This window comes from Hylobates moloch, unplaced genomic scaffold, assembly GCF_009828535.3.
Source record: "Hylobates moloch isolate HMO894 unplaced genomic scaffold, HMol_V3 SCAFFOLD_14, whole genome shotgun sequence".
NCBI classification, from domain to species: Eukaryota; Metazoa; Chordata; class Mammalia; order Primates; family Hylobatidae; genus Hylobates; species Hylobates moloch.
This window is the reverse complement of record NW_026652289.1, coordinates 82,821,811-82,849,034: the sequence shown is the minus strand read 5'-3', so window position 1 is coordinate 82,849,034 and position 27,224 is coordinate 82,821,811. Positions and strand designations below refer to the sequence as shown.

The following is a 27,224-nucleotide window of genomic DNA, read 5'->3' as shown; positions in this document are numbered from 1 at the left end:
GTTGAGAAGGAATTCCTGCCAGTCGCTGAAAACACCGCGGCACGCGGGCGCAGGGCCTGGGCAGGGCGACCGGCGCGCAGGTGGCTCGGCCTCGCCCAGCGGCTCCGGAGCGGGGGCCACGCCAGCCCGGCCTCCCGCGAGACCCGCACCCGCCCGCCGGAGCGCGCCGCGGGGCCACGGCCTGCAGGGGTGGAAGGGGCGGCGGCGGCGGGAGCTGCGGGCCACGCACGGCGGCGGCGGGAGCGGCCGGGCACGCACGGCGACGGCGGCGGCGGGAGCGGGAGCCTGGGCCACGCACGGCCGCAGCGGCGGGTGCGGCGGGCGCGGGAGCGGCGGGAGCTGTGGCGGCGGCGGATGGCCCAGAGCTGATCTATGCGGCGCCTGGAGGGGCTGTGTCTGCGGCGGCGGCGGAGGCGGCGGGGCCCTGCCCGCGAGCGGAGCGGGGACAAGATGAAGTACCAGAAATACCTGACGGTGCTGCAGATGGCCATCGGCGTCACCCCCTCCAACCGCGGCAGCCTCCTGCCGCTCAAGAGGAAGCTGTGGTAAGGCGGCCGCGCGGGCGCGGAGCCCCAGCCGGGCCAGGCGTGGAGCGGGGCGGGGGCCGGAGTGGGAGCGCGAGCGGGGGCCGGGGCGGTCGGGCGGGGGGCGAGGCCGCGGCTGCCGGGCCCGACGGGACGCGGGGCGCGCGGCGCGCAGCAGCCAAGGCCGAACCCAGGGCCGAGCGCCGCCTTGTACCGCGTGCCCGCTGGCTGGTTCCGCCGAGACCCTCGCTGTGCCCGCGGCGCGTAGGGCGGCGGGGAGCGGCCGGGACGCCTGGCACCCGCACCCGGGCGTCGGCCTCCCGCCTCTGTCTGTCCTTTCTGCTCCATTACGGCGGGTTCTGGCTCAGAATTTCCAGCCAGGCTCTCGCGGAGACAGCAGAGAATTCATTAGTATCACGGTGTGCGTTTTCAGTTATTTTTCAAAAATTCGTCTGCTGCTGAGTGCATAGTAGAGGAGGAGCAAGGCAAGGGGAATAAGTTGGGAAATTATTATTGCATTGTCAGGGACTGTATTCTACCTGCATGCGTTCCAGTTCCTCCGACCTGGAAACTGTTACTGAGGTAATGAGGAAAAAACACTCTTAAAGAAAAATGTCTGGACCTTACTGGTTTACGTTGCTGATTATCTACAGGATTGTATATTGCATTTTATTAATAATATTCCATAATCCATATGGAATCCCAGGAGCCACCTAGGTATTCCACTGGCTTGAGATTTAGGATTAAGGTTCTTTTGCAAAAGAAATAATCTAGTAAAGGGAAGATGACTACAGAAAAAATATGCCAGTTATGTCACTGGTCATTTTAATTTTAAAATTAGTGGTCAGTGTAGTTCATAAAGGTTTTATTCAATTCAATTGAACACAGTCTAATTTAATCCTAAGGTTGTAGAGAAAGGAGATGAGACTGCTTTTAGGTAATAAGGAAAGTAATTCCTGCTGTATAAGACAGTGTGAAAGAACGATCCGTACCAAAGTATATAGAGTGATCAGCCAAGAAAAGGATGGGTTAAGAAAAAGAATCCTAAAAGTGGAGAATTTTGAAGGTAAAACAAATATGGACAGCAAAGTTCAGAATTCAGCTGTGCCACTTACTGTGTGACCTTAAGTTCCTGGAGTGTCTGTTTCTTCCTCTGTAAAATGAGAATCTTGTTATCTCCCTCATGGGGATATATACAGATCAACTCTGATAATGAATACAAAGGTGTCTACCACTGTGCCTGGCGTAATAATAGGTGCTTAGTAAATGTTAGTGTCTTTCTGCCCCCACCAATTTGTTTTTTTTTAATAAATTTATTCTGCAAAAGATACTTTAATGTGCCGAGTATAGTAGCTCACACCTGTAATCCCAGCACTATGGGAGGTCGAGGCAGGCGTATCGCCTGAGATCTGGAGTTCAAGACCAGTTTGAGCAACATGATGAAACCCCGTCCCTACTAAATAAACAAACAAATAAACCAAAAAAATACAAAATTACCTGGGGGTGGTGGTGCGTGGCTGTAATCCCAGCTACTTGGGAGGCTGAGGTGGGAGAATCGCTTGAACCCGGGGGGCAGAGGTTGCAGTGAGCCAAGGTCATGCCACTGCACTCCAGCCTGGGCGAGAGTGAGACTCTATTTCAAAAAAAAAAAAAAAAAGATATTTTAATGTGATGAACAGCAAGTGACAACACTTAGAAGACAAGGTTAGCCGCAGTTGAATTAAAACATGTCCTTGGGAGATGTTAGCAAATAAATGAAGACTGTCACTACAGTGAAGGAAGAAGGGGTAACATTTGAAGATCGCTTCTCAGATTGATGGTATATGGGGGTATGGGAAATATCAGCACCAGCAGTCATATCTCCCATTTTGCTTTTCTCCTGAGCCCTTATCAATAACTAACACATTGTTTATTTTACTTATTTTTCATATATATATTCCCCTTCTCCTCACTAAAATATAAGTTGCATGAGGGAGGGCTTTTGTTTGTTTCATCCATTACTGTAAAACCCCTGCAACGGATGTCTGGTACAAATGTACCAGAAAGCTTCTTAATAAATATTTGTTGAATAAATGGATTCTTAATAATTTGTGATTGGGAAATAATATGTTAGGGAAATCTGTTTTCTTAATGTTTAGTTTAAATTTTTTTATTTTTTATTTATTTATTTATTTTGAAACAGTTTTGCTCTTCTTGCCCAGCCTGGAGTGCAATGGCAGATCTCGGCTCACTGCAACCTCCACCTCCAGGGTTCAAGTGATTCTCCTGCCTCAGCCTCCTGAGTAGCTGGGATTACAGGCGCATGCCACCACACCCGGCTAATATTTTGTATTTTTAGTACAGATGGGGCTTTACCATGTTGGTCAGGCTTGTCTCGAACTCCTGACATTAGGTGATCCACCCACCTTGGCCTTCCAAAGTGCTGGGATTACAGGTGTGAGCCACTGCGCCCGGGCCAGTTTAAAAATCAAGATGTGGGAATAATATTTGAGGAATTATTAGACATCAATATTAGCAGCATTTGGTCACAAAGTTAGGAAACTAGATTTACTCTTTTCCATCACTGGGGTTCTGCTTCTGAAAACACATTCTCTAAACACAGAATTTCTGAAGAGAGGACACAAGGAAATAAAATCCAGGTAACTTTTATATCCAAGCCATTCATGTTTGAGGCAGGCAGTGAGTTAGGGCCAGGGATTAAAAACCGTCTTACTAAGAGGTGGCCTGGAAAAGGCAAGGGGCTTTTGTTGAGCTTTCCCATGATCTTAGATAATCATTTCATAATTTCCACTCATTGTTAACTTGTAAACATTCGTGTAATTCTACAGCGTGCCAAAGGAAAGAGTATGCTCTATGAAGACTCTGGAGTGAGTGGCTCTTTTAAACAGAGATGTGGAATACTTCGTATTCTTAAGTTGGAGAACATTGTCTGCCAGATTTATTTTTCTCTTACATGCTTTGAATTTATTTTCTAGATAATGTTTCATTTTGCTAGTTTCATAGCAACCGCACATGGAGCATTGGAGACATAAGGTACCATCATATGTCTAGAAGATAGTAGGATGTAGGTCCTGACTCTAGAGTGGTGGGTGGAAACCAATAGCAGACATCAACAATGCTTGTAAGACCTTGGAATGCACCAGCTTGTGCCTATTTACAAATGTGAGGGCCGGACGTGGTGGCTCATACCTGTAATCCCAGCACTGTGAGAGACCAAGATGGGTGGATCACTTGAGGTCAGGAGGTCGAGACCAGCCTGACCAATATGGTGAAACCCTGTCTCTACTAAAGATACAAAAATTAGCCAGGCGTGGTAGTGTGTGCCTGTAATTCCAGCTACTCAAGAGGCTGAGGCAGGAGAATCACTCGAACCCAGGAGGCAGAGGTTGCAGTGAGCCGAGATTGTACAATTGCACTCCAGCCTGGGTGACAGAGCAAGACTCCGTCTCAAAATAAATAAATAGATAGATAAATAAATACATGCATGCGAGGATGTATTATGAAAACTGGTCAAGGCATATGTGAAGATTTATATGAAGATATTTATATATCTGTGTTTCTCTGTCTTTATTGCAGTCTATATGGAAAGGCTCTGCCAGTGTAAAGGGCAGGGTTGCATGGCTTATTCCCACACTTCCATCTCGCTTGGGCATTTGTACCTGTCAGTTTTTCTTTGTGCAATATCTTCTTTCTGATTGGCTCTGCAAATCTCGTAAGGAGAATTATATTTGCAGACCAACTTAGGTGGAAACTAAAGCAGACGGTCAGACCCACATCAGTGGAGCCTGTAGGAACCCTCTTCTCATCCCCTTCTTCAATAAATTTAGGAAGCAGGAGTGTTTGCAGTGTTTGGTTCTGAATCATTACTTAGGAACCCAGAACAAAGCCTGGTTACCTCTACCTGAGGTAGGTATAAGTTTGCAGAGCCTGCTGGCTTCCTTTGGGGGACCTCCTGGAATTGCCAGTGATGAAAAGAAGCAGTGGGGCTTTGTGTTTTCAGAGGCTTCTGTAACAGATCACATAAACTTGGTGGCTGAAAACAACAGAAATGTATTTTCTCAGTTATGGAGGCTTGAAGTCCAAAATCAAGGTGTTGGCAGGGCCACGCTCCCTCAAATGCTCTAGGGGAGGATCCTTCTTTGCCTCTTTCAAACATTCTTTGTGGCTGCATCAATCCATTCTCTGCTTCTGCCTTCACATGACCTTCTCTGTGTCTCTGTGTCTTCTCTGTCTCTTTTTTTTTTTTAGGAGACTAAAATTTTTAATTTGTTTCAAATTATAAACTAGGAACTCATAAAATAAATGCTCCATTGTATAATATGATGTATACATATGCAAACGGATTCTTCTGCAGGCCATATTAGAATCTCCACTGCAACTAAAACAGTTCTCTCTGACATCCTTGAGACTTGCTTCCTTATTCCTCTGTCTCTTATAAGGACACTTGTCATTGGATTTAGGGCCCACCTGGATGATCCAAGATGATCTCATCTGGAGATCTTTAACTTGATTACATCAGCAAAGACTCTGTTTCTAAACATGGTAATATTCTAAGTAAGGTGACATTCACGCTGCTGTTCTGCAGGTATGAGGCACAAATAATAGTTACTCCTTTCTAATGTAAAATGCGAAAAATATTTTCATAATTTATTGCTGTCAGCAGTCTTGAGTTTTGCACTAAGTGCTTTAAGAGTATTTACAGTGGGCTGGGCACAGTGGCCCACACCTGTAATCCCAACACTTCGGAAGGCTGAGGCGGGCGGATCACAAGGTCAAGAGATCGAGACCATCCTGGGCAACATGATGAAACCCTGTCTCTATTAAAAATACAAAAATTAGCTGGGCACAGTGGCGCATGCCTGTAGTCCCAGCTGCTCGGGAGGCTGAGGCAGAAGAATAGCTTGAACCCAGGTGATAGAGGTTACAGTGAGCCGAGATCACGCCACTGCACCCCAGCCTGGCGACGGAGCGAGACTCAGTCTCAAAAAAAAAAAAAAGTATTTACAGTGATCTTAGGGAGAAAAAGGTGTCATTTCATTTTCTTTATACCCTAAAAACATTTCCCCGGTTATTTGATTCAGTGATTATTTAAGGCCATGCACTATCAGTATATTCATTCAAGTAGTCATCTAATAATCAGATTCCAAAAACAATAAGAATTGCTATTCATTGAGCTATTACTTGCCGGACTCTATATTAGTGCTATATTAGTGCTTTCCAAGTATCCTGTCATTATTTAACTTACAGCACCCCTATGATGTAGGTGCTGTATTTTCTTAGTTTTACAAATTAGGTCATTGACTTGCTCAGACTCATATAATTGATCAAGGTTTAGAAGAGAATTGATCAGTGAGATGACAGTCTAGAAGGAGAGAATAACTGAAAACAGATAGTAAAATGACTGGTAATTGCCTGATAGAAGGTTGTTTCGCCAAGGGTGGTCTCCTGGCCCACTCACGGATCACTGAGGTCCTCCTGTTGGGACGTGAAGGGCTCCAATACCCAAGTCCTTTCATAATTTTTTCTTTTTTTGAGACGAACTTTCACTCTTGTCACCCAGGCTGGCGTGCAATGGCGCAATCTCAGCTTACTGCAATCTCCCCCTCCCAGGTGCAAGTGATTCTTCTGCCTCAGCCTCCTAAGTAGCTGGGATTACAGGTGCCCACCACCACAAATGGCTACTTTTTTATATTTTTAGTAGAGACGGGGTTTCACCATGTTGGGCAGGCTGGTCTCGAACTCCTGACCTTCAGGTGATCCACCCACCTTGGCCTCCCAAAGTGCTGGGATAACAGGCGTGAGCCACTGTGCCCAGCCCATAATTTTTTAAATGACCTTATTATTGGCAGTTGTGCACATTATTTTTTCTAAGTTCATCAGATGACTGTTTACTATTAACCTATTACATGAGTTATTAAGCTTTCTGAAGTCCAATGCTTATAAACAAAAATTAGCATTTTACTAGCTTTTCCTGAAGTATCCTTCAGAAGGATTTAGCATCCTTTTAAAGCCAGCTGCCCTTCTGTACTTAGCAGTGTCTCACAGTTCCTTGGCTCACACTGTTGTTTGGAATTCCCCTCAAGTGGAGGAAGGATGCTTTGCTGTCATTCATTAGCATTCTCTTGAGTTGGCTGTGGCTGTCAGTTGCTGGTATTTTAAAACGAATATCTTGTAGAAGGATTATTAGATGTTACTTTGTTGATAGATTTGTCCTTGTGTGACTGCTTTGTTTTTACCATCTTGATTATTTTTGCCCAATTCTGTGTTATTATTGAGTTCTTTTCCACTGGAAATTAGACATGGGTGGTGTAGATGAGCTTGGGAGTTGTTTATCCTAGGATGGTCAGAAATATTTGTAGCCAAAGCTCCTGAGTTGGAAACAAAAGGAATGAAGACCCAAGGCTCCCTGGGAACGTTGGGCTTTCAAGGATGGGGAGTAGAAAAGCATTCCAGCAGAGGGAAGGGTGTGGGAGGGATGGTTGCAGAATGTCAAGAAGTTGTGCTGCACTGTGGTGCAAGTATTTTGGACTAATGAAAATTTGTATTTCTGTCAGATTTAAATGACTTTGCTAAGGACCCAGTCCCATGTCAAAGATGTAGCAGTCCACATGTGGCCTGTAGCCAACAGAGAGCCCAACAGAGCTTTGTAGGTGTGACATAATGGGTGGAGTTGGATTGGTGTATATCTTTCTCCTGCATGTCCTTGACCAGGAAGATACATTTAAGGAACAAGAACTAAATGTTAACAGCTTTCTGGGTTGTTAATAATATTGGGGCAGGTGCTGGCTATCACCCAAATGAGGGTCTGTCTAGGAAGCTGTGCTGGAGCAGGCCACACTGGTCTGCAAGCCTCTGAGGAGATGCTTCCTCCCTTACCTCGGGAGCTATGGTGCTGGAGGCTGCAGTGCAGACCAGACTTGTTCTAGCAGTGTCAGGTGAAGAGAAGGGAAATGGGCAGATCAAGTGGGGAACTGCCTCCAGGGGCCAGGCCTGTGGTCTGTGTTCATCTGGTAGGGGTAGGAAGTGGAATGAGAGGGTGGGCCCTGGGCTTCAGCCTTTGATGCATATCAGCCATGCCCACAAGTAAAGCACACTCTCATGAGGGAAGTTACAAAGCAGGTGGAGAGAGGCAGAAATTTTCTCCCCAGCTTCCTTCTAGGGAGGATAAAATGGAATTAGGAATTAGGAAAAGTAAAACCTCATTGTAAGCTAAATATTCATTTCCCTGCATCAGTTCCCAGCTTTATTTCCCTGTCATAAAGGGCCATTCCCCTAAATATGTGGGGAATAATCCCCGAAGTCTGAGTTACTCAGCTCAGATCTGCACCATCGGGGCTGGGGAAGAGTGGTACTAGGGGATTAAAAGAATTGGTATTCCACATCAAATGGAACTGTCCTTGGTGGGCTCTTTGTATAGCTCTTCTCATCTGAGTTGTAGATACGCAACTGTGTTCTTGTGAGTGTCCAGAAAAAAATTAAACACACACATACCCCTCCCTAAGACAAATATTTTTAAAGACAGTAGTAAAAGAGAAGCAACATCTAAAATTCACCTATTCCTACAAGAGCACTTCTGCTTACACCAGAGTTAATATTCTACATTATTATCTAGATCAATGTTTTTTCTTTTCTTTATTCCACACCAAACAAAGGGAGAGGGTCATTATTGAGCCATATGCCTTTTAACAGTTTATCTCAGCTTCCCAAAGATCTGGTCAAAGCTTTAAAGTTACTGAAGTTACTCTGTAGAAGCCTGGTTAAATTCTTAGACAAGGTACCATCTTCCTGTGGAGTCTGTGGGCAGGGTAGGTCCAGAGCTGATTTTCACCTGGTATACACCAGTTTAGCGCTACTGATTATTACGTGTTTTTTTTGTTGTTTTTGAGACATGGTCTCACTCCATTGCCCAGACTGGAGTGCAGTGGTGTGATCACCATTCGCTGCAACCTCGACCTCCTGGGCTTAAGTGATCTTCCCACCTCAGAGTCCCGAGTAGTTAGGACCACAGGCATGTGCCATCCCACCTGGCGAATATTTTGTATTGTTTGTAGAGATGGGATCTCTCTGTGTTGCCCAAGCTGGTCAAACTTCTGGGCTCAAGAGATCCTCCTGTCTCGGCCTCCCAAAGTGCTGATATTACAGGCATGTTTTTATTATGATCCTGGTAGGGAGGGCAGTGGATCTATTCTTTAGTTATATTTATGGTCATTTTATTTTTCTGTTTTACTTTGTCACTGGATTTAGTATTACATTGAGTTTACCTTGATAAATTTCTTGGCTATCTGCCATTTATAAAATTTGGTAGATATAAATTTTTATTACAGGCTCTTTTAGGCTTCTAGATTTGGCATAAAGGGAGAATAGTGATGCCTTTCTAAGTCAGATGAGAGAAAAACTTATGAAGAACACTAGACAGATTTATTTATTTTTATTAAATATTTGCATTAATTTTCTAAAATATGATCACACCTACCAGCGCTATCAAAATAAAGTGAGAGATAAATGAAAAGTTGATTTGTATTTAGTTTTATAACTCTATTTTTCTTTCCCGTATGTCCTCTTTTGAATAAAGTTCATTGTTTTCATGGAAGCGTTTACACTGTGGAGAAGAGAACAAAGCTGTACAATGTTTCTTTTTATCCTAAGAATCATGAAAGTGGCATCAGTAAAATTTTACTTTGGGAGGACAATTGAAAGGAAGATGCCTTAGAAATTCAATGAAAGAAGAAAATTAATTTTTAAAGCTACAATAAAATTAATAATAGTCTGAGTAAACAATAAAGAATGTCATCAGTGGACGGGTATTTTTGAGGACTCTCTGAAATGTAACTAGTAGGTAGGGATAGATCTGTTGAGAGAAAAACGCTGCAGTTGTCTGGAGCACTGGGGTCAGAGAGGCAGGGCTGTCCTAGAGGTAGCTACTGACTTGCAAAAGAAGCTGCCTCACAGACCTGGCAGCGTATCCCAACTCTCTGCCAGAGTTCCTGAAGGCAGGCCACAGTAGTCGCAGTGGGGAAATGGGTGTTTTCCAATACAAATGTAAGTAGACATTAAAAATCAACGAACAGTTCAAGAAAGCTGGTACCCAGAGAATTACCAAATTAAAACACAGAACTAATCCCTGAGAAAATAGAAAAACATTAGATGGTGATTTTCAGAAGAAAAAAAGGTTATTTTTGGAAAGATGCTTGAGAATATTGCATTAATTAAAAAAAATACTAGATACAGGCCAGGCGCGGTGACTCACAACTGTAATCCCAGCATTTTGGAAGGCCGAGATGGGCAGATCATGAGGTCAGGAGATGGAGACCATCCTGGCTAACATGGTGAAACCCTGTCTCTACTAAAAGTACAAAAAATTAGTCAGGTGTGGTGACAAGCGCCTGTAGTCCCAGATACGTGGGAGGCTGAGTCAGGAGAATGGGTGAATCCGGGAGGCGGAGCTTGCAGTGAGGCGACATGGTGCCGCTGCACTCCAGCCTAGGTGACACAGCGAGACTCTGACTCAAAAAAAAAAACAAAAAAAAAAACTAGCTACTTTAGAAATTTAAAATTTACTGATTCATAGAAAAGAGAATGGCTGAATTCACAAAACTGAAAAGCAAGTTTGCAATCTGGAGAAGTAAGTTAAAGAATCACAAAAGAGCAAAGAGATCAAAAGTATGAGCAAGAAGCTAGGAAACCTGAACACTATTTCTTTTTTTTTTTTTTTTCCCCACTCTACAGAGTTTATTGGGTTTGTAACTGGACGAAGTCACACGTGTACAAAATGAAGCTCACACTATCCCAAAGCACAGTAGGGACTGAGGCCGGGGATCCCTTACTGGCCTTTGGGGGAGCTCTGAGGTGAGGGGCAACCAACCCTCCCACTCCAGAGCTGTGGCCACAGGGGTGGGAAGGAAAGGGAACCCACCTGGCTTTGGTCACAGAACTCAGAGCCTGGCACTAGGCCAGGACCGACAGGTGGATGGGAGAACAGGAGCCTCAGAACTCCCCTGCCCAGGGAGCCCAGGGGCTGCCCCACCGGTCCCACTTGCAATGTGCTTGGCCCAGACCTAGACTCAGGGGCTGGTGCAAAAGGAAGGCAGCAAAGCAGGTGGGAGGAGACACTGATGTGTGGTGGGGGAGGGAGCGGCACCTGGACCTGTGGAGGAGGGTGGCTGGGGAGGTGGGCTAGCTGCCTAGAGGCAGCTAGCAGCGAGTTTCGTGAACGCTATTTCTAAGGGGAGTTGGGGCTTTTTGTAGGGATGTGGAGTTACTGGGAAAGAGGGGGAATGAAGACGTGCTAATGCCACTTGTTGTTTAGGAGGAGGTGAGCATACTGATGAGAGCGCTAGGTGTTGATAGGAAAATATGAGTTTGTGTGTGTGTGTATGTGTACATATACATGTGTGTGATGGATACATATATAAAGATGTTAATGTACATGTGTGTATATAGTTAACTAGAGTCAGAGTTTCCCTAATACGATGTATAACTTTCAAACTACTGAATGGAAAGGGAAAAAGGTCTTAGGGTGGTTGAGGACAAAGTAAACTCAATCATATTAATAAGGCAGAAACTTAAGAAGAAAGCATTAAACACAAAACAAGATGGCAGGAATAGATCTAAACATATGAGTAAAAACAATAAATTTGAATGGATTAAGTTTCTCTTAAAAGACATTAACCCTCAGATTGGGTAAAGAAAGAAAAAAATCCAGCTACATGCTACTTATCCAGAGTTAAAGGTACAGCTTAAAAAAAAAAAACTGAAAAGAGAGCGAGACTTCGAACACTTGAAAGTGCAAACACAAGATAAATCAGGAAATGGTTAATGTAAAAATGTAGATGGGGAAAATTATCATCAGACAAAATAGCATTTAAGGTAAAATCTTTAATTGGCATAGTCTTTTTATATGATAAAAGATTAAATCCCTAAGAAGATATGTGTCATAAATGTCAAGACATCTAATAAAAAATAATTGAAATATAAAAAGCAAAAACTAAAAGACATAGATTAATTGACAAATCCATGTTCATGGTGGGAAATTCTACAATAGTCCTTTATACAGAATCAGCAGTTCAACAGACAAAAATATAATGAAGGACATGGAGAAGTTGAGTGATAAAAATAATAAAGTGATAAAGTTGCCCTTGTACTTAAGGACTCCCCCAAATGGGTATTCTCATATACTGTTGATGGAAGTGTAAATTTGTAAAGCTTTTTGGAAAGGTATTACCTATCAGCATTTAGAAAACTCCCATCTCTGACTCTGCCTTTCTACTTTGAGCAATCTTTCCTAACTAAATAATGCATTTGTACCCAAAGATGTTGCCAAGGATGTTCATTGCTGTATGGTTTGATAACAAACTTAGGAAAACAAACTAAATGCCCATTAGTAGGGGAGTAGTTGAACAAATTATATTACATCTATATTATGGGATACCATTTAGCCATTAAAAAGAGTGAAATAGTTCTGTATGGATTATTATGGGAAGAACGTTAAGATATATTAAGTGAAAAATGTAAGGTGCAGGACAATACACGTAATTTGGTAAAAAAAATTCAAAAGGAAATAAATACATCTATATATAAGCATGAGCATTTGGGAGATTATACAATGCAAGCAACTGTTAATAGTGGTTGATTTTGGAAAAGAGATAGGGGTTTGAGATGAGGGGGAAAGGGCAGCTTTTGCTTTCCATTTTTATATCTTTTTATACCCTTCAAATGTTTTAACTCTATGGATGTATTACTTTTATTCTAAACTGTAGCCATATCTAGTCTATTTTATGATATTTACTGTGTCTGTATGTATATGTATGAACATGTATTCCAGTGTGCACTTTATAGATGGCTTAGATTATTTGCTACTTCTTGTTGTCTGTGTTTTCATGTTTCCATAATTATGCTGAATTAAGTGTGGGCTATCATGTTTAGATTTATGTTATTTTCATGCTTAACAAAACCATGCTGAACAGTATCTGTGATTGACACAATGATAGCTCACTTGTACTGGGTGTGCCAGGCACCAGACTGAGTGCTGAATGAGTAACTGCCCAGAAGGAAGCAGATGCCCCTAAGTTACCTAGGAAACTTCAGTGTAATATTAATGGCTTCTTCAATAGTTGTAGAATTGATATTTAATGAATCTTTTTTAAAAAAAAACCTTATAAATGAGACAGGGTCTTACTCTTGTCTCTCAGGCTGGAGTGCAGTGGTGGCTCACTTTAGCCTTGACCTCCCAGGCTCAAGCAATCCTCCCACCTCAGCCTTCCAAGCAGCTGGGACCACAGACATGCACCACCGGGACAGGCTAATTTTTTTATTTGTGTGTGTATATGTAGAGGCAGGGTCTCCCTGTATTGCCCAGGCTGGTCTCGAACCCCTGGGCTCAAGTGATCCTCCTGCCTTGGCCACTCAAAGTACTGAGATTACAAGGTGTGAGCCACCACCCACAACCTAATGAATCTTAATGTTGTACTATTTGAATCCTGTCAAGATGTCTAAACTAGCTAAGAAATACTTAGAAACGGTACCTGATAGAATGTAGCTCTGCTGTGGTTCTTAGCTTTTTGGCTGGAAAAAGGAGTGTGACATTTCCAAAGCTACCCTTGAGTAAATGCTTACCTCAAACTTGAGAAATGTGTTCACCTGTAGACCTGTCTTTTTAAGAATTTTTTTCTTTCTTGCAGGGTAACGCCATCCTCTGAAAATCCTAATGGTGCTACTTCTAGTGTCAGCCAAGGAAAACCCTCTTTAAGACGAATTAAAGGGAGATTACACAGAAGCAAAAGCCTTGATAGCATCGATTTCTGTGAGCTCACTGTAAGTGGACTGATCAATGCTTTTCTCATTTTTTCAAAGAGTATGAAAGTTTTTATTTTATTATTTTCATAAAAATGCAACAGACTTATTTTGTGGCAGGCATTTTTTAATTTTAGAAATGGTTCACCCCACAGGTTACCAACCAGAATGTTTTCTTAACTAGCATGGATATGATAACATTTGTAAAATGGTTCATAATGATGATTCTGATCCAAATATGAAGATAGAGAAATGCTTCCTGAACTCTACAAGAAAAATTGATTTAAGTTCGATAGAATATTAATGTGAATATCTTATAAAATCACAAATCCACATGTTAATATAAGTAGAGACTTAAGTATCTGATTAACCCCAAACACCCAGCTTCCTGGTAGTGCCAGACCATAATTACTCTGATATTATTAGTATGGATCCCAATTCAGTTAATGATAGTGCTTTCTTTCTATTCTTTTTTTTTTTTTTTTTTTTTAAAGAGCCAGGGTCTCCTTCTGTTGTCCTGACTGGAGCGCAGTGGTGCAATCGTGGCTCACTGCAGCCTTGAACACCTGGGCTCATGTGATCCTCCCACATCAGCCTCCCAAGTAGTTGGGACTATAGGCGTGTGCCACTATGCCTGGCTAGTTTTTTACTGTTTTGTAGAGATGGGATCTCACTATGTTGCCCTGGCTGGTCTTGAACTCCTGACACTTTCTTTTTATTCTAAGTGATTACGTTAATGGTCATATTTTTTTCAAGGCCAAGTGACAGGTTCTTATTTCTCATATGGAAATGTGATAAATTCATGCATGTTTTTGGAGGAACACTGGCACTTTCAGGCCCCACTTGAATAAAAAAGATACTGTAATACCATAAAGCAAATACTAGAATTTTCTTTGCTGTAAAAAGGTTTTATTTCAATTGATGTATCATAAGGTTCAATGGAAAATTAATGAATGTTTAGGTTATTTGGTAGACCTGATATGTTCATTTCTGTCCTTTGAGTTTTGAAAAATTTTGAATGATAAAGGTACCATTGGCCATTGTTTCAAAAAATGATATCAAAGTATGAAACTAAATTCTGTCTTTTTCATCTGTTATCTATAACTACTGAAAATAAAAGCTCAGTAAATGTGAATACTCTATTATTTATTCTTTTTTTTTTTCTGAGATGGAGTTTTGCTCTGTTGCCCAGGCTAGAGTGCAGTGGCATGATCTCGGCTCACTGTAACCTCTGCTTCCAGGTTCAAGCAATTCTCCTGCCTCAGCCTCCTGAGTAGCTGGGATTACAGGTGCCCGCCACCATGCCTGGGTAACTTTTTGTATTTTTAGTAGAGACAGGGTTTCACCATCTTGGCCAGGCTGGTCTCAAACTACTGACCTTGTGATCCACCTGCCTCAGCCTCCTAAATTGCTGGGATTTTAGGCGTGAGCCACCGTGCCCAGCCAATACTCTATTTTTTTATGTTTATTTTAATTTGTTTACATTTATTTTACATGTATTTTTACATTTATTTTTTCATGTTTACTAAAATAATTTTATTCAAGCATTTTACTTTAAAATGTTCTTGAATACTTTTATGACACAAGACATAAATAGGTAAAATGTGACCTACTGGAAGACATTTAACCAAGAACAGAAAAAGAATAAAAAAACAGTAAATTCTTGCTGAGTAGAACTAACAGTTAAAGTGACTAAAGAAAATATAAATGTACTTCAAAATGAAGTGAATTGCTTTTCGAAAGTGAAACATAGAATTCATCAAGAAACAAATTTAAATTATTTGTTGGAATATAAAAATGGAAATTTAAATTTTATCAGCTTTTTTTCTATTGTGCAAAACATTGTCATTACTGAAGCATAATCATATAACTAATTAATTGTACATGTCATAAAATATGTTTATTTGCATAAACAGAATCATTCTGGTTGGGGGAGAGGTTATAATGTTTCTAGAATGTAACAGACAAAAAGCTTTACAGAGAAAAAGATTGCCTTCAGTTTTCCACAAATAGAAATGACAGAGCCATCTTTTTATTATAATAAATATGTTTTAAAATTATTGAGAGTTTATTTTCTGCCTCATTTCGTGAAAGAATTGATCTGATTGAAGTTAGTACACACTCCAAGCAGGGAAAAAATAATGCTATCCAGGTACAGAATTAATTTCTTTCTTTTTGATGGTTTTCTATTTGACTCTATCTCAAAAGTGAAATGTCTTAGTATCCCTGAAGGGAAGGCATTTTAACATTGATGTTAGAAGAGAGGAAAAGTTGAGGTTCACAGAAGGCTTATTCCAGGGAGGAGCTGTATGTTCTGGTGTGATGGTTCCCTTGGCTTCATGGACGATGTTGTTTTAAATTTTGGTTTTCTACTTCTGAAGAGTGCATTGAAAAGCCATGGACTTTGGTATGCTGACATTTCATCCCTCAGCAATGGGAATGTATTAATGAAGTCTAATTTCTGCAATTCGTTTGAGTTTTTTGCAACTTGTGTTCATTTCCTTACTCAGGTTTTTGTGTTCATGGGTGGTGGAGCAACAATTTATATTTACTGTATCTTACTCTGCATGTTTTTAGATTGTTAGAAATTTTTACAATGAGCATGTTTCATTTTTAGAAAAGCAAATAACTGATTTTCCAAGCAATAAAAAAATAAATAAAAAGAAGAGCTTAACAGCTTGGCTCCTCCCACTTTCTACCATAAGATACGGCAATTAATACTGTAATATCCAAAATATGTAGGGGCATATAGCATTTCTGGCATGGGGCTAAAAACATTTTTTTCCCTACAATTAAAAAATTCTGTCTTTTTTGGCCAGGCATGGTGGCTCACGTCTGTAATCCCAGCACTTTGGGAGGCCAAGGTGGGTGGATCACCTGGGGTCAGGAGTTTGAGACCAGCCTGGCCAACATGGCGCAACCCCATCTCTATTAAAAAGACAAAAATTAGCTGAGTGTGGTGGCAGGCGCCTGTAATCACAGCTACTCGGGAGCCTGAGGCATGAGAATCACTCAAACTCGGGAGGTGGCGGTTGCAGTGAGCCAAGATCGTGCCACTGCACTCCAGTCTGGATGACAGAGAGAGACTCTGTCGCAAAAAAAAAAAAAAAAAAAAAAATCTGTCTTCTTTTATGAAAGAAGGAAGAGGGGGGCTACACGTTTGAAAAAAAACATGGATTCGAAAAGGGTTTCATAGAAGATGAAAGGTGTTCAGAATTGTTTTTCTAAGGAAGTTGACTTTGTAATATAATCATGTAGAACCAATTTAAAACCTTAGCCACGGAAGTCTGAAGGGAAGGTATTTGGTAAAGGATCTGTAATGACTTCTAATTACATAGGAATAGAAATCTTTATTTCCTTTAGGAAGTACCTTAGCCACCATAGATACCACTTTGTAAATGTTCTTACAGTTCAAACAACTCTGAAAACTTTACACACTATTTTAAAAATTTATTTAAAAATTCTGATTAAATGTATGACTCCCTATGACTGCCAGAGTAAATAGAGAACCTTGAAATAGGAAAACTTAGACTTAGTTAATAATCTCCTGGCATATACACATATCAAATTTGTATAACCAACAGAATAATATTTATATTTTTATTTTTATGTTTTACTTTTAATTTTTCCAAATTTGTCTAAGAAAAAATACAACTTTTATTGCTTTTAGAAAAACATAGCAAGTGGAGCAAGAGATCCACTTGCTATAGTTTCCTGGTCCCAGTTTCTGGCTGAGAGGCCTCAGGTTCCAGCTGAGCCTGTTGGCTTTGGTCCTGGGCATCATCAGAATGATGCCATTTCACTCCTGGGGAGAAGCGATTGTTTCAGCTTTCTCTGTGGGGATTAAATGGGATGGGCATTCTAGTTCATTTTGTAACCCTGCAGGATAATTGATTGGCATCCTAGTTTACTGACAGGGACTGGAATCCATCCAGTCTCCCTAGTTCCTTGAGGCAGTGTCCCAGAGATGCTTGGTAAAATTCTCTTAGGCTCAGCCTGGACTCGACAATTCTGTTCTGTGTATGTGTTTTGCCTAGAAAACCTGAGCCCTTCTTCAATGTTTTAATGAGTAAAATGGTGCATAAACCAGAGGGCAGGTTCTTTGTTTTCCCCCTTGGGGTGACAGACATATAACAATCTATATGAAAAAGAAAAGTGACCTTTTGTCTTTAGATTTAGTGAATGATGTTTACATTCTTAGCTGTTCCATTTCACTCTGGTGTTATTGCCTGTTTAGGTTGCAAATCAGGTTACATTTTTTACTTCCGCCCCTTCCTTTCTCTTGGATTCTAAGTGTATAGTCAAAGAAGTTTAAATGATAATTTTAAAATTTAACAAATTGCTTGAAATTTTGCAGCTTCTTTTATCAAACCTCCTTCCCAAAATAGGGGAATGGAGCCAGTTGGGTGAAGTTCATTCTGTTTGGGAGGAAGGCATTCTAGAACATAAACTTAGGCAGTTTATTTTCTGCTTTGTGGGTGTAAATCTAGATTGCTGCTTATCTCTCTGCCAACAGAAAAATACTACAAAAAGTTTTGTGCAGTGAATAGAAACAATGATCCAGTTAACAGTTTATGGTGATGTTCCCTTAACCTTGAGTGACAGGGGATTCGGTCATCACTGATAATCATTAGGCAAAAGGGATACATGTTTCAAAAACTTTAGAGGAGTTTTTGTCATTAGAGGGGGAAATATGTGAGAAGATATTATTTGGAATGTTACATTTGAGTACATTTTTGGGTTAATAAATCACATGTCACTGCTCCTTGAATAATTGTTTGTTTTGTTAATATCAGTGATTTTTTTCCATTTGAAAAGACACTTCTTTCTCCTGATAAAAAAAAGTATCTGGCCAGGCACGGTGGCTCATGCCTGTAATCCCAGCACTTTGGGAGGCTGAGGCGGGTGGATCACCTGAGGTCAGGAGTTCGAGACCAGCCTGGTCAACCTGGTAAAACCCCATCTCTACTAAAAATCCAAAAATTAGCTGGGCATGGTAGCGGGCACCTATAATCCCAGCTACTCGGGAGGCTGAGGCAGGAGAATCACTTGAACCCAGGAGGCAGAGGTTGCAGTGAGCCAAGATCATGCCATTGCACTCCAGTGTGGGTGACAGAGCAAGACTCCATCTCAAAAAAAAAAGGAAAAGAAAAAAAGAGTATCCATGCAGACTAACAGGAAATATCTGTAACCCTGTGAAGATATCGATGATGAAAAATTTCTCCTCGTCCCTCAACCCCTTGTGTAATTGATGTAATTGATGCATGTAATTGATCAATTTAACTTATTTAACAAATGATTCTATGTGTGGCACTCACTAAATGCCATGCACCGTTCTAGGCACTTTAATTACATTAGCTAGTTCCTCCTCATAACAACTTTGTCAAATAAATACAGTTATTACCATCAGCCTCATTTTACAGATGAGGATATGGGGTTACAGAATGTAACCTCAAGACTTCCTACTATGAGACTGGTGGGACCCTGAGAGGCCTCAGGGACCTGTTTTGACACAAAACTGCCTTTTGACTTTGAACACATCCTAAGTTTTTTTCCACCTTGGGCGCCTGGCTGGTGAGAGAGGAGCTGGGCATGAAATGGTGAGAACACGGTAGAAAGAGAGTCCATGGAGGGACATGGACACCACTTCTGGGCTCTGTGGGAGGGACTGGCCCCTTTCCCCGTTCTCACTCCCACTCTTATCACCTGTTCTCCCATCACCAGTATGAGAGCCTGGAAGAAACTGCAGGGAGCATCATGGGCTCCTCTGCTCTGGGCACACGGTGATGATTGAGTGGTTATGGTGGTAGAAGTAGTGGTAGTGGTGGAGGTGGAGGTCATGGTGGAGGTGGAGATGGTGGTGGAAGAGGAGGTGGTGGTGATGATGGTGTGCTTATGGTGGTAGAAGTGGTGGTTATGGTGGTGGAGGTAGAGGTGGTGGTAATGGTAATGGAGGTGGAGGTGGTGGCACAGGAAGTGATGGTACAGGAGGTGGTGGTGGTGGAGGTAGTGGTGATGAAGGTGGAGGTGGAGGTGGTGGTTGTAGAGGTGGTGGAGGTGGAAGTAGTGGAGGTGGTTGTGGTGGAGGTGGTAGAGGTAGTGGTGGAGGTGGTGGTGGTAGAGGTAATGGTGGTGAAAGTGGAGGTGGTGGGGTGATGGAGGTGGTGGTGGTGAAGGTAGTAGTGGAGGTGGTGAAGGTGGAGGTGGTGGTTGTAGAGGTGGAAGTGGTGGAGGTGGTGGTGAAGGAGTAGGTTGTGGTGGTAGAGGTGGTGGAGGTAGTGGTGGAGGTGGTGGAGGTGGTGGTTGTAGAGGTGGAAGTGGTAGAGGTGGTGGTGAAGGAGTAGGTTGTGGTGGTAGAGGTGGTGGACGTGGAAGTGGTGGTGGTGGAGGTGATGGTGGTGGGCGTTTATGAGGGTAGAAGTGGTGGAGGTGGTGGTGAAGGAGTAGGTTGTGATGGTAGAGGTGGTGGAGGGGGTGGTGGTGGTGGAGGTGGAAGAGGTGGAGGTGGTGGTGGAGGTGTTATTAATAGTAGATGTGGCGGTAGAGGTGATTGAGCCTTCTTCTTTTCTTACAGTGGGCTGGGTCTTTCATGTTTTGAGGTCATTGAAATGTTCCTGTTTGCAAATAACAGAACACTGACTCAAACTGGTCTAAATAATAAAGATATTAAGTTATATACTAGAAGTTCTGCAGTAGGATGTTCTTTAGGGCTAATTGAATCCTGTGGGTCTGGTTCCATTTTCCTAGGATACTTTGCATCTCCCCTCCTCTGCGTAGACTTCCTCGGTAGGCTTGTGCCATGCCGTGGGCAGCAGTTCAGGCCTCACGTCCACAGAGATAAAGGCAGGGGGCAGTGTCTCTTTCTGTGGCTCTCTTTCAAGCATAGATAACTTCCCCTAAAGTTCTCTTTCCTACTTCTCATTTCTGTCTCACTGGACCTTATGCTGGACCAGGCTCTGGCCTGGTGAATGTCATGTATTGATTTTCTTAGCTGGGTTCTTTGACCAAAGGAAGAGTCTGAGAATCCATAAATAATGGCTATAAGAATATAAAAGATAAAAGACATGGTATTAATAAAGTAAGACTGTTTCGGACAGGAGCGAATAAATAATCCTCAAATATCACTCAGTGCCTTTGGTTGATTGAACGATTGTCTTTTTTTTTTTTTTTTTGTGATGGAATGTTGCTCTGTTGCCAGGCTGGAGTGTGATGGCACGATCTCGGCTCACTGCAGCCTCCGCCTCCTGGGTTCAAGCACTTCTCCCGCGTCAGCAGGAGTGACTGGGACTACAAGCGGGCACCACCATGCCCAGCTAATTCTTTTCTTCTTAGTAGAGACGGGGTTTTACCATGTTGGCCAGGATGGTCTTGATCTCTTGACCTCGTGATCCGCCCACCTCGGCCTCCCAAAGTGCTGGGATTACAGGTGTAAGCCACCGCGCCCGCCCAAATGATTGTCATTTAAAGTAACAGGAGCATTTTTCTCTTGTAGCAAGGAGTGTGGGGGCAGGCAGCCCAGGGTTGGCACAGCTGAGCTGTGATGTTCCCAGAGACCAGCCTTCCCCACTGTTCCAGGCTGCCCTCGTTTTATAGGCCTCAGCCCTCATTCGTCCAGTTTCTAGGTGGCTGCTGTGACGCTGCCCTCACTTCCTGTATTTCCAGCAAAAATAATGGGGCAGAGTGAAGGGTCAGAAAACTTTCTCCTAGTGAAGCTTTGCCCTTTTGTTTCAGGGGAGATGCCCTCCCCAGGAACATCTCTCTATATCTCCTTGGCAAGAATTGCATCACATTGCCATTTCCTGTTCTAAGGGAGGGTGGAAAATGGGGAGTTTTGGTGGCACAGGCTCCTAGGGATGAAAATGGATTCTGCTAGTAAGGAAGAAGAAGGAAACAGGTACTTTGTAGGTAACTAGCAGGGTCTGCTCCGCCAGCACCTCCCAGCAAGTCTTTAACTCACACTACAGACCAGAAAATGCCACAGTAGAAGCCAACTCATAAATAGGTTAAATTATAATTGCTGTCATGGCATTTTGAGAGAGATGTATTTGAGGTGTCTGCATAATTCAAAATTCCTATGATTCTGAGACTATTTTTCCCATAGGACTCTCAATAAGCTACAAGTATGGTGGCTTATTTCTGTTTTCAGATAAATTGGTTTGCCATGGACCAGTAGTAGACACACAGGTTAATTCACTCAGCCTGCCAGTTTAAAATTATGTAATTCTAGGTGCTTAGTTTTAATTTGGGACATTTGCATAATTTCAGGTGTGTTCATGAAGTGAGACTTTATTAATGTTTTATGTTGCACGATTTAGATTTATACAACTAAAATTTGCATAAAATAATGACCACATTGTGTTCAGTTTAAGAAGGTAGGAAAGTGAGTAATATATTTTAGAACAACAAAAAAACGCAGCCAAATGGTTAAAATACAAAAAGATTTAGTGCCTGAAGTAGCATTTTTAGTTAGACTTATGAAAATTTGTCTATCTAGGACAAATTGTTCCCCAAATTATCCCTCATTCAGGAAGTCTTTGTTTTACTGTGCAACCTTACAGGATCCCTTATGTTAGAATTTGTGTGTTCATATTGCTTCCCCAATTTGTGACAGCTTATGTGCCATAAAATTAGATTGCTTCATAATACCTGGTATAATGTTAAGGGTTTGGTCCAGCTCAGTATAAATATTTGTCAAATGAATGAATAGATATGATTAAGTGAATAAATGGCCTTGCTGGCAGCTAGGCCACGAGAGGGGCACTGAAAATGGAAACAGAAATCAGCCTTTCCCTGTCCTTCATGGCCTTGACAAATTTAAAGAATCTTCAGCCTGGGTCCATCGAGTGTTTCTTCATGAGTGGATTCAGGCCATGCATCCTTGGAAGAAATACCACAGAAATGATGCTGTGCTTCTCAGAGCCTCGCATCAGGGCACATGCCATGAGATTAACCTTGTTGGCCTGGGCATGTTGCGTCTGCCGGATTCTCTCACACTTAATTCACCATGTAGTCCTCCTGGTAATTCATTAGTATTTTGTGGTGAGATGTTTCAAGATTACACCAGTGTCTTTCATCAGACTTTCATCCACTAGCCCTGGCCTTCATGAATGACTCCTGCCCAAATCAGCCATGTCTATGCTGATTGCCAAATAGTGATTTTATATTCCTTTCATTCATTCTACATTTACTAGTTGGCATTCCACTGTAGAAAAAAGCTTTCCCTTGTCTATTAATTTGCATTGTCATTCATTTCTTTATAACAGTGTCAACTCATGGAGTCCTGTGATCTAGACAGTGGGAGCTCCTTCAGCCTGGTTCCCCTGATGTTGTGACGTGTCCCTTTCAATCTTTGAACACTTACTTGTTTTCTGCATATTGTGTTCCAGGTTTAGTTTATATTTTTGTTGCCTTAGTCCTGGAATAAGCGTTTTCTTCAAGGAGGCTCTAATTCCCTTTGATGGAGTATTTAGAAGCCATGATGTAGAGGGTTCAGTGTGCTTATTTCTTTGATGTACTGTACATTTCTTCTAGGCCCTCTCAGCAGACAGCAGAAAAGATACAGTGAATATAAATGAACATGCAAGCACATATACATTATCATCTGTAACCTGTGTCCTGTGTGTGCGTGTGTGTGTGTTTAATAGCCTTAAGTTCTCACTGGTACGCCAATTTCAGTTCCTTGCCTCATAGTTCTTTCTAGCTTTCCTCCCTTTCTGTGTTCCGGTAGTGAGAAACCTAGCTTTCACTGTCCTCATCCCTTCATTTGTTGCTGTCAAACTTACTCTTGGCTCAGTGTAAGCAGTCTCCCAAGCACACTGATCCTCCTCTGCCCACCAGTGCCCAGTATCCTGGGCATTGGGTTTCGTGCTGCCATGGGCCTCCATGTGGCTTCGGGAGAATTCTTGGCAAGTGAGGTTTTTGTGACGGAGAGTAGAGGAGCTCTTATCTCAAATGGAATGGTTTGAAGTAATGAAGTTTGTAGGGCAGTTTCAGCTTCTCAATAAGTACTTGTTGAAATCTCACCAACTGACTTGGCTGTGTATTTCTCTTTGGAAATTAGTGAAAAGAATATCAGCTGGTGATTCTTAGAATAAAAGTTCTTACTTTTTCCAGATTCTCCTAGCTAACATAATTCCTACTTAGGCACATAACTTGTGCTACACACATTGTCTACACGTGCACTGAACATTTGGCTCCAGTGTTAGGGCCTAGACCTTTTGGTCTTGGGGACATTTTGACCTGGCCCTTGTCTCCGTGACCATGTACTTGAAACACCAGAGGGGAATTACTCACCAGTGAGGAAGGTTAGTATGAGATCCCAAGTGATCACAAGAAGTGTACGAGTATGTGGGAGGGTTGGATTTTTATTAAAGTAGACCAGTCCTGTAGAATATTTCATAATGACAATTCCTGGTAGAAATAGTCAACATAAAACAAGACGGACACTGGGTTAAGTGGCATAGTCAAACTTCATACAGTTGAAAAGCTGACAGAAGTAAAATTAAAATTGACATTTGCTGATATTTAATACAGTAAAATTTGTTTCTGAATTCAGATCAACAAAAGAATGAAATATTCATGCCAGATTTAAAATCTTCAGACTTTGATCCAGGATATTGGACTTCATAAAATAAACAAAAAGCAGTAGCCAGTAGAGAGAATTCATAATGACTGAAGCTATAATTGGTAAATATTTGAAGTAGGTAAAATCTGATCAATTTAAAATGTACCTAGAAAAGCCTTATCTCAGTGAAAATAATTGCAGGAAAAGATCATTTGAAGAAGGAAAAAATTAGCTGTTTCATGTACTTTAGAGAAAATTGAACAAGGGATTATACTGGCTTTATGAAATTAAAATATTTTGTCAATAAGATGTTGCCAGTGTTGGTATAATTCCAATTCAGGTATCTATATTTATAAACATAGGGTCATAAATTCCTTGGGTCCCCCCCGCCCAACAAAAGCTGGTCACAGTATTCACTAGGTCAAAACTGTGAAACTAAAAAGTCAAGGCCGGGCACAGTGGCTCACGCCTGTAATCCCAGCACTTTGGGAGGCCAAGGCGGGTGGATCATGAGGTCAGGAGATCGAGACCACGCTGGCTAACATGGTGAAACCCCGTCTCTACTAAAAATACAAAAAAAATTAGCTGGGCATGGTGGTGGGCTCCTGTAATCCCAGCTAATCAGGAGGCTGAGGCAGGAGAGTGGCATGAACCCAGGAGGTGGAGCTTGCAGTGAGCCAAGATCACGCCACTGCACTTCAGCCTAGGCGACTGAGCAAGACTGTGTCTCAAAAATAAATAAATAAAATAAGAACAAAAAAATAAAAAGTCAAGTACCTGTTTTCTCATGATTTTTAATTTTTATATACAAAATGTTTCCTTTAAGTACCTTAACAGATAGAAAATTTTTGTTTAGTCTTATTTAGTTTTGTGTGTTTTTCTTTTTTTTATAGATGGAGTCTCGCTTTGTCACCTAGGCTGGAGTGCAGTGGCACAATCTTGGCTCACTGCAACCTCTGCCTGCTGGGTTCAAGCAATTCTCCTCCCTCAGCCTCCTGAGTAGCTAGGACTACAGATGCACACCACCATGCCCAGCTAATTTTTGTATTTTTAGTAGAGATGGGTTTCACTATTTTGGCCAGGCTGGTCTCCAACTCCTGACCTCAGATGATCTGCCTGCCTTGGCCTCCCAAAGTGCTAGGATTACAGGCATAAGCCACCATGCTTGGCCTGAAAATATTGCCTTTTTTTTTGTTGTTTTTTTTTGAGATGGAGTCTCGCTGTTGTCAGCCTGGGCTAGAGTGCAATGGCACAATCTCGGCTCACTGCAACCTCTGCCTGCTGGGTTCCAGCAATTCTCCTGCCTCAGCCTCCTGAGTAGCTGAGATTACAGGCGCACATCACCATGCCCAGCTAATTTTTGTATTTTTAGTAGAGACGGGGTTTCACCATGTTGGCCAGGCTGGTCTCAAACTCCTGACCTCATGATCTGCCCACCTTGGCCTCCCAAAGTGCTGGGATTACAGGCGTGAGCCACCACGCCTGGCCATGTTTTTAATAAATAGTAAAAGAAGCCAAAACTCTAACTTGTGGTCATTAGGTTTTCCCTAATTGTACACTTAGGGAAAGAAGGATTAGCTAAATTCATGGATTTGACTGTAAATGCATGTTTTAAAAAAGACCTTCTCCATCATCTTTTATGTCAAAAGAGGATGCCCACCCGCTTTCTCTCTTACACGTGTAAAATCCCTCGCGGCGATCTTCTGGCGTTACTTGGTGGGCTGGTGGTCTTGGTTTCACCAGTGTCTTATCACAGCTTGCAGTTATTTTATTTATTCTTTCATCTGTCTCCAGGAGAAAGTGCGCTCCATCAGAGCACTGGCCAGGGTAGTTTGTTCCTTCTCGTATCCTTGGTATGTATGCAGCGTATTGTTTTGTCCATAATGGGTGCTAAAGATTGTTGATTAACCAAAATACAGAGAGTATTCACTTAAAAGAAAAGGAAGAAAAGAAAAATGACTTGGGAGTTGGTTCTTATAGGTGCTCATGAACAAGTCCCCTCCCTGGCAGGTCCCCCTGGGCCTGTCCTTGCCAGCCCCAGTTCACTGAGCGACCCGCCTGTGTTGCTAACCTGGGTGTCAGCGAACTGCACGGGACATCAGAGTGTGCTGTGGCCCGCTCCCAGCTCTCTGTGGAGGTATGCACCGCTGTATGGTAAAAGAGTCTTCCAGAATTATCACCGTTATTAATCTTCCAAACAGAGAGGAGTCAGAGACTTGAGGCTCTTTTGCAGAAAAAGGAATCCAGCTATTTTTATAACTTTGGGAGTTCCAGAGGCCAGTCTGAATGCAGTTCACCAATTGACACCTAATTGGTAGGAGATTTTTGCCCTTAATGGATACTTTCTTCATTAAACTGTGAATGTTCAGATATTTCTAAAGGACTCTTCCAGACAGCCTTGTTTTAAAAAATGGTTGTAAGTACAAAGGCTGCAAAGACTCCATTCTTGTGAGCGGTACTGGCCTTCATCTCCACCTAGTGGGCTTTCTGGATCGGTTTTGCAGCTCAGTATTTTGTCTCCATTCCAGTGGACCTGTGCCGTCATCTCTCATCTCTTCAGAGTTTCTTTTCATTAGCAACTGCTAGTTCGGGAGCTTACTGACTCTGACTTTAGGCAGAATTTTATTCATCAGAACTGAGAAGAAAATACAGGCCTTTTAGAAATTTGGGTCTTAATGAAAAGAATAGAGAAAATGTTATTTCAAAGAAGAGAATATTACGCGTTCAGTATTCTGCTTTAACAAATGTTTCGTGAAGTCTCTCATGAAAGCAGTTCCTGGATTTTGCTTGACCCTCTCTCTCTAGGGCTTAGATGCAGCTCTGGTTGGCAGGCATGGAGACCGCAGCCACCTCTCCTCCCCATTTCTCCAGCCGCTTCCCTCCTCACAGCCTCTTCATGCAGACCAGTGCATCAGCCTCACAGCTAGAACAGTTTAAGCCTAACTTTAGGTTCATCTGAGACTCCGCTGTCCCATCACTTGCAAACACATACACGCAGGCACGCACTCACGCCATTGTCATCATCTTGTCTGTCTTTAAAATGGTCACAATCTAGTGGAGCTGGCAAAAATGTAAACAAACACGTGATACATGTACAATGGTGGAGGCGGTGCAGAGTGCCTTGGGGGATAACAAAGTGCTCAAAGCTACTTTGTACATAAAGAATCACAAAGAAGGTGGCTGGGAAACTGGATCTGGAAGGACACATATGACTTTGTTGGGCAAAAAGTGGGGAGGTGTTGAGGGAGCAGAGTGGGGACTGGAGATGGAGCTCACACCAGCTGGTTGAAGGAAACTGCTGGTGGTTCCCAACCATAGAGCTCTGTAGAGATGCCCCATGAGGGTGG

The 27,224-nt window shown here is 42.3% G+C and overlaps 1 protein-coding gene across 5 annotated transcripts in view; it reads left to right on the top strand.

Annotated features, from left to right (window-relative positions):
• Positions 1-165: 165 nt before the first annotated feature.
• The window catches only part of TJP1 (tight junction protein 1), a 273,793-nt gene continuing 246,734 nt past the window's right edge, over positions 166-27,224 (top strand). For 2 of the 5 annotated variants that reach the window (XM_032175878.1, XM_032175875.1), the window contains exons 1-2: positions 166-545; positions 13,202-13,334. In XM_032175878.1, coding sequence (XP_032031769.1) covers positions 373-545; positions 13,202-13,334 — 306 coding nt within the window. In that variant the 5' untranslated portion in view covers positions 166-372. The remainder of the gene's footprint in view (positions 546-13,201; positions 13,335-27,224) is intronic. The other 3 variants (XM_032175877.2, XM_032175886.2, XM_032175883.2) reach the window with 3 other exon arrangements.